Below are 8,167 nucleotides of genomic sequence, written 5' to 3'. Positions count from 1 at the left end.
ATTCATTCAATGTTATTTTGGGCCTGACAAATGTAACCAAAGTAAAACATAAAAGTATAATCTTATTTCCTAAACCTGTCGAGCATTATTGTGGGAATTCTCCAGTTTATTTAGTCACCAAAATATTGGTACTCATTCTGAAATTCATTGTTAGCTGACAAGTTAGCTTGTGGTTCTCTGAAAAACACTGTTAGTTTTGTGTTCATTATCTTGAAAGTGTTAATTTTTTTTTTTTTTTTGATCCTAATCCGGAACGTAAAATCTGGAACACAAATCTGCACTAGACACTTGAAATAAGACTCACAATGAATACACGTATTATACAGCTGGGCTTAAAACAATTCAAACTTGCAATCATTACACAATAGTAGACTACCACCTTTTTAAAATGTATTTATGTATTTTAATGGGTTACTTTTATGGTATTGTAATGTGTTATTAAGACTAGACATTAGAGAAATATGGAAGCCTTTGTCTGCTAGTAAAAAAAAAAAACATAGCCTTGTGATGAAACAAACTTATTTTTACATAATAACAAGAAATTGAGTCATTGTTGTCAATAATACACTTTTTTTTTTAAAGATACTCTTTTGAGATTTTACATAATTTTTACAAAATCATTTTTAGAATGTTTCTTATTATTATTATTATTATGACTTACAGTATCTTATTTTCCATAATATATTGGCAGAAAAAGACTCCCACAGAATGAGTGCCATGCTTTATTATTCAATCAGAAGATATTTGAAGTCATCAATTATAGACCAGTTGAAAATGAAACATTAGCAGATAACAATTTATTATTCAATTTAACATTCCCTTTTTGATAACAACATCACATTTAATTAGCTTTTGCAACAAATAGCTTCACTTCAGTCCCCAGAAACGTGGGGGAAATACTGTTGATTGACATTTACAAACATACAAATAACAGTCACACATTCACATTCATGTCACAGCATAAAATTAGACACATACATGCTGTTTTTTCACATCTTCAATTTGAGGTAAATGCACAGCCTTTTCTTTGGCTCTCTTATGTGAGCATTTATAAAAGTAATTTACATTGTGTCAGAGAACTAAACGAACAAACCCTTTGAGTTGAGATGTTTGCTTTATGATACAGTCTTCACTTTAGCGACAAGTTAGCATATTTTACTCCAACCAAAGTAATCTCTTTGTATTTACTATTTACATATGCTCGTGTATAGGACAGACTGCCATGCAAACATGTCTAGTATACGGACCATCAGACACAGATCATCCAATAAAAAGTAGATGACACATCCCGCTTTGTCCAAGCTAGGGAGCTTCCACATTGGCTTATTTTGTGTTTAAACTTCAGTTTTAGGGCAGAAATGCGATTATTTAGCTTAGCGTAGCCATCTTTAACAACCTTAACTTGCAAAAGACACCTTTTTTAGGCTTTTTTAAAAATAAACTGTTACTCAAATTATTACTTTTCCAGGCAAGAATATAACCATTTAGATTCCCAACATGTGATTAGTTTATCCAAATAACGCATATTACAGTATTTGCGCGGATGTTTGGGGGTTTTACAATTTCTCTTACTGCCATAAGGGGTAGACGCAGGTCCACATAGGGTAACCCTAACCATCGGGTATTAAATAAGAAATTATCATTTACATTATGAATCGCCAAATTGCCGATAGATAGCTAATTAGATGTATAACTAACATTCACTAGCTAGCTTGTTAGGAAGTTAGCTAACGTTTGCTAGTAAGCAAGCTAAAGAGATTACTAATGTTCACTAGCTAGCTAATTAGCAAACTGACATGTTCATTATTTTGAGATAGCCTACTACATAATTTATCATCTTAAATCTTCAATCATAATAATGACCCAATCATCACTGGGTCATTATTTTGAGAATTTGGTCTCTAGTTTGACATGTTTTTATAAACTTCCAGACTTTGGACGTTCGTCTACCCTTCTGGCAGTGAGAGTTATTACAAAAACAATGTCAACATGAATTGCTTTTGAGCCAACATGAGTCTGACAGGCTGGCGTGCTTCGGTTTTCCTTAGTTCCTCATAGGAGCCATTTACACCAAGAAAACACTACAGAGTTATTAAAAATGTCCTCATAGATTTCTGGACATTTGTAATCCTGCCAGCCACTTATAGCTGATATTTGTGGTACTATAAACCATTATATCGCCGCTCTATAGTTGTAAATGTTCCCAAATATAATAGATTTTTTACAAAACTTCTAGTGTTAAACAAGAAGAACTAACACTTTGCATTCAAACAGGAAGGGGTAAAAGGTGCTGGGCTACATGAGGTGAAGAAGTCCATTTAAATGTTATTAACGCTGCTTTTCTCTGAGGTCTGGAAGGAGCTGATGTCCCAGCGAGCAGAGCGGAAAGTGCTCCCCTTGAAACTGGCCCGTCTTTTTGTGATTCGGTAGATTTTCCTGAGGACGGCGCGTCGCAGCAGGATGTAAACCCACGGGTCCAGGATCTGGTTACAGGTTGCCATCCTGACCCCGGTCACCATCAGCCCCCTAAAAGTGTCTCTATCACTGTCCAACATGCCACTGTACGACTTCGTGGCTGACATCAGTGCAAAAACCTTTAAAGAAACAATTAAAGAAGTTAAGGCCTCATCTTTTAAACAAATACTTCGGTATTAAGTCTGTTTAAGCATGATTACAGCAAATGCTTTAACCTCTTTTATCTCAATCTTTATTCATAACAAACCCAGAGAACTTTTTGGTGAATTTGTTTGAAATGTATGGCAGCCCATAGTAGACTTTATTTAAATGATTATGTAAACCCAAAAATGTAAATGTAATTCCATACAACCATTAAAACTAAACAAATATGTATATGTTTTTTGAGTAAACATTGATACAAAGAAAAGTGAATATGCAATAATCCAATTATTTGTATGGGTGTTTTTATGAAAAAATGAAGACTTTCAATTCCAAAAGTTTGCCGTACATTGGACAATGTTCAAATGTTTGTTGAAATTGAAAATGAAATGAATTAAAAATGAAAATGCAATGTCAAAAATGTAACTTGATTGTTAATGTGTTCATGCAGGTAAAACTATTTGGAGAAATATGAATTAAAATGAACATCTGTATCTACTATCTCAATATTCATAGAACGTTTATTTATACCTGACCAATCATTAAGATAGGCTTTCCTAAATATAAAAATACAATGTTGCCTCTATGCAACAACGATTTATGATTTGAAATATCACACACATGTTGACATTTAGTCATCTACAAATATGCTTTTTAAGATTTAATGAAGTTGTTTTAGCAGTCACTCACCAGCAGAGGGCTCCAGCAGATGCAGGAGGTGACCATGATGCCCACCAGCTGCACCACCATCTCCGTGTCCTGAGACCCTGCGGAGCTGCGCTGGGAGCAGGGCTTTTTCTTTTTTAGCCGAGCCCTCACCAGCGTGAACCCACTGATGGTGTTGCACACAAAGGCCGAGGCCAAAGAGCTCAACGCCAGTCCAGAAAACACCATCACGAAGACCAGATCCGTGTCTCTAGTGCCTTCCACCACCCTGATAAAGCACCACGTCCACGGGTACTGGTAAGTGTAGGCCCCAAGGCTGAAGTAAGGTAGGAGGGCCACACATAAAGCTAGCAGCCAAATCAAGGCGAGTGCCATTTTAGTCCGAGCTGTTGTGACTAAACGAGCGTGAAGCAAAGGCTTGGTGACGCCAAGGCATCGCTCGGCAGCCATAGCACACCCCAGAAAAAGGGGGCAGAGTCCAAAGAACACCATGCAACCACCGAGAAACAAACACGACGCATCTGGGTTCTCCGGGTCACCTCGAAATGTGGAAACAGAATCATCTGTGGACCCCTGAGTGTGCACCGAGTACCTCCTCAGCACCAGAGCCCCAGGGATCACATGTCCTGCTAAATCGGTCGCTATCAACGAGCTCGCTAAGAGTAGAAAAGTGGCCTTTGACCGCCGCCGGTAGCGACTGTAAGCCTTGGCGAGGATGATGAGGGCCACCACGTTGAAGAGGATGCCCAGAGTCATGCTGAGGCCGGCGGCCGTGGGGTTGTTAGCTGATCCGGTGGCGTTGCTCGATACGGCCTCCACCTCTGTCTCCTGCACCGTGGGGGTCTGGTTGGAAAGGGGGAAGGGGGCGATAACACAGGAGGAGTTGTAGTGCTGCATGGCCAGCATCACCATTTGGCTGTCGGCCTAATGTGGTTCCTCTGGGTGAGAAGACACTGGAAAGGAAAAGAGACTGGGTCAGTGTGCTAAAGATAAGATAGGATCAGATAAGAAATACTTTATTGATCCCAAGTTGGGACATTTGTATGTTGCAGCAGCATAAAAGCTGAAGTTCACATGAGAAATTAGAAATACAAAATTCCTATAGCCTACAGTGCTTTTCATCAATCTATAGTGGGTTGGTGTGAGGTATAGTGTTGGACTTTTCAGCATTAAAGATGGCTGCCTTCTCTCCAAAAGATTGCTTTGGGGTTGTGATGCTCATAGCGCCCAAAACACACATTTGAAAAGCATCAAACTGCATCCCCAACATGATCTTTTGGTGCAACAACACATAATGCAACCTGTCAGTCCTCTCATTAATGAAGGTTTTTCAAATCCACATTATCCTTTCAGAAAAAAGTCCACTTTTGGGCTTCCATACCTCCAAAGATACCATATATATGGCAGCCTGAAATTGGGGGAAATGTGAATAAAATGATGCACAATCAGGTACCATATTTGCCTCTGATAGAATGATGCAGCTGGCTGAAACTTAAAGGGTAAGCTCAGTCACAAACATGTGCTTCAAACATTTGTAACGTGTCTTTTTCCAGAAATGTTGCCGTGCAAGGTAATCAGACCTTGTTGTGAACCAAACTACACTTCATTTTATAACGTATCACTGCACAGCAGAAAGGGCCCATCTCCTCCTGGACAAGAGGCTCTCCTAACTTTACGGACGTCATTAGTGTTTAAATTTGTCAACGTGTGCATCCTTGAGTGCAAGCTTCCTTCGGCACACTGATACGATAGGCAGGTGAAGTTCGGCAGGAAAGTAGTTCCTACGTAAAACAGCTCACAATACGGTCTGTGGATAATCTGAAGTATGGTCATGATTTCTGCAAAGAGACATTTTTGTTGAGTTTTTTAAAGGTCGTTTTTGGCTTTTTGAGCAGCAGAAGTCGAGTGCCATCTAGAATGTACAAATATGAGAGAGTGTCAGATTTTTTGGACCGTAAAGATAATAGAAGATTCAAAAAGTGTATGTGCTAAAAGGGTTTTCATTTAATCACATTTCAAAACTGTTTTGTATTATAAGATAAATATCAATCAATGTTTATTTATATAGCCCAATATCACAAATGTTAAATTTGTCTCAGTGGACTTCACAGGGTGTACAGAATATCAGTATGACAATACGACACCCTCTGTCCTTAGACCCTCTGTCCTTAGACCCTCTGTCCTTAGACCCTCACATCGTACAAGGAAAAACTTCCAGAGAAACCCACAGTTTAAAGGGGAACATGGGAGAAACCTCAGGGAGAGCATCAGAGGAGGGATCCCTCTCCCAGGACGGACAGACGTGCAATAGATGCCGTGTGTAAATTGAAAAGATAATACATTTGCAACATAGGTAGACCAAATGTTTGGAAATGCATGTGTCTATAATAAGAAGATGAATCCACGAGGATATCCATCCAGGACTTATGATCCAGGACCACAGCCACGAATAATAAAAATAAAAAAATACATGTATTGTGCTAAAATCTTAAGGCAATAACACCCCTTCAATGTTACTGTATGGAGGGATATCTATCATAGATGTGAAATAATTCATATTTAATATTTAGTTTAAATTATAATCGAGGATATGCAGATATCGCTACGTCCCTTTTAAAACACACTCTCCCTTTCATGCCCTTATAATCTTGATGAAGTCTCTTAAAGGTTATCAGATATTTTATTTATGTCACACTGGGGGCTAACCTCGAGGCAGAATAACTTGACGTCTAAACACAACAAATGAGTCCTCAGCCGTCTCTGCATAGAGCCTCATTCTTCTTTTTACACGAGACCACAACCCGGGACGTCTGAACAAGTTCTGACAGTTTCTGTTGACACTGAAAGCTCCTGCACACATTCCTGTAAAAGTGCTGCTATCATGCAGCAGAAGCAGCAGCAGTAATAACCCTGTGTTAGATGATTACATCCATACGATATACATGTAGGAGGCGTGTGGTGTTGGGATCAGGGGAGCACAGGTTCAAACCCCACTGCAGTCAGCATGTCGTTGTGTCCCTGAGACACTTCACCCCAAATTGCTCCTGTGGGGATTGCCCACAGTATTGAGTATGTAAGTGGCTTTGCATAAAAGCGTCTAACAAGTGACATGTAATGTATACTATGTATGTACTGCAACTGACTGTTTTCTTTAAAGTGGTTTTATATGGTACTGTGTTTCATATTTCGATTTTTTGTTTTGGCTGAATATATTTGTTTCTATTCCCAAACATGATTTTTTTCATGCCCTTAATTTTCCTAATTTTTTTTTTTTTAATTGCTTTGGATTTTGTTTATTATTTAGAACATGCATTTCATTTTTCTTAAATGTCATGCTGGTCGGTAATATAAAGACATTCATATATAGTTAAAACATGATAAAAAAATTATTTAAAGCACATAATAATGATGATAGAGAGAATTATAACTTATAACAGTCATACATTTCCCTTCTTACATTTGATATGAGGGCGTTTTAATTTATTTATTTATTTGTATGCTTTAAAGTGGATGTTTTTCCAATCATTTCAATCAATCTAAAATGAACTGTAAAATAGGACTTTTAACCAAAATGTAACTTAAAGTGATCATAACTCAGGACAAACTACTCATCCTTTACTTTAAATAAAATATATTTAACTTACCTTTTAAATAATAAATCCATGGAGATGATCAGGATCACTCATAACTGAATTTAGCAGAAGTTAATCCAGGTTGTTCTTGTTGGTGTCTCTCTGTGTCGTTCCAGAGTCAGAGGACTTCTTCACCTGCAGTGTTTCCTCATTCTGCACGCTGTAGGACCTCCTCTGAGAACAAGCTGCTCTCTGTAACGCTGCACATGAAGCATGTCCGTGTGGCTCTGACTGCGAGCTGCTTTTATACGGCCGGCTGCAGCGAGATCACACTTCCTCTGGGTGTCTCAGGCTGTAGAAACACGGCAACGTCCTCCCACACGAAGCAGTCAGTCAGAGGAATCTCACAGACGTTTATGCATGGCTGAATTCATCCCCATTAATATTTCTTAGTGTATTTTGGGAAAGATTTTTTGAAAAAAGCTTAAATCAAAATATGATATGAAGTCAAGTTTACAAAAATTACGTATTTCCACATTAAGAAAGCACAATACAACTGTATGAAATAAATGAAACAACCCTAGCTTACTTATTTTAAAAGGACCCAAAATCATGCATGCACTGAATTTCACCTTGCTTGACATTTTCATGCTTTTCAAATCTTTTATCTAGACCAACCTCAAAATGATTACCCTCGTACATTTCACTAAATTGTAAATGTGGAGGACCCTTTAAAAACTCCCTCATGTCCCTACCAGCTTTCAACAGAAAGTGACCCCGCTACATATATCTGATCTATTCTATGTTATATGTAATTATTACCTGCACCAGTATGCCTATTGCACTTTTGTATGTCTTATTCTCTTTTTGTTTGGTATATTGTATGTGCATTGTTGGATGACATTGCGACTTAAAGAAGCCCAATTATGCTTTTTGGTGTTTTCCCTTCCTTTCCTCTCGTGTGTAATATAGGTTTTAGTGCATGTAAATGGTCTGCAAAGGCTAAAATGCCTGTGTTCCCTTCAGAGGGAGTTTATTTTGTCCTTCTATTGGCTAGCGCTCCAACACATTGTACGTGATAGGCTAAGGGGCGGGACATCTCTAAGCGGTTGACCGATCACAACAGAGCCGGCCACCTAACCAATCAGAGCAGACTGGGCTCTGGTTTCAGACAGAGGGTGAAAAGAGGTGCTGCAGCACAGGCAGTATGAGGACAATAAGGAGCTTTTGGAACATTAGCATGGAGACATGTCCAAGTAGAGACACTACATACTGATATACACCTGAACATCAGCAGGAAAGGACTCTTTAAA

General features: G+C 38.5%; 1 protein-coding gene across 1 annotated transcript; it reads right to left on the bottom strand.

The window, feature by feature from the left end:
* Window positions 1–778: 778 nt before the first annotated feature.
* LOC307014154 (prostaglandin E2 receptor EP1 subtype-like) lies at window positions 779–7,151 on the bottom strand. Its single transcript, XM_079641918.1, has 3 exons — window positions 6,927–7,151; window positions 3,307–4,235; window positions 779–2,594 (listed from the first exon to the last, which is right to left on the bottom strand). The coding sequence occupies exons 2-3, from the start codon at window positions 4,192–4,194 to the stop codon at window positions 2,319–2,321; spliced, it is 1,164 nt and encodes a 387-aa protein (XP_079498044.1). The 5' UTR covers window positions 4,195–4,235; window positions 6,927–7,151; the 3' UTR covers window positions 779–2,318.
* Window positions 7,152–8,167: the final 1,016 nt, after the last annotated feature.

This window comes from Notothenia rossii (assembly GCF_949606895.1).
Source record: "Notothenia rossii genome assembly, chromosome: 8".
NCBI lineage: Eukaryota > Metazoa > Chordata > Actinopteri > Perciformes > Nototheniidae > Notothenia > Notothenia rossii.
This window is presented reverse-complemented; position numbering and strand designations above follow the sequence as displayed.

Bases quoted from the DNA above. Each gene is read 5' to 3' on its own strand.
- LOC307014154 (XM_079641918.1), bottom strand. From the start codon at position 4,194: ATGGTGATGCTGGCCATGCAGCACTACAACTCCTCCTGTGTTATCGCC. The intron at 2,595-3,306 runs GTGAGTGACTGC...GTTTCTTTAAAG, and splicing joins TCTGCTGGAGCCCTCTGCTG to GTTTTTGCACTGATGTCAGC.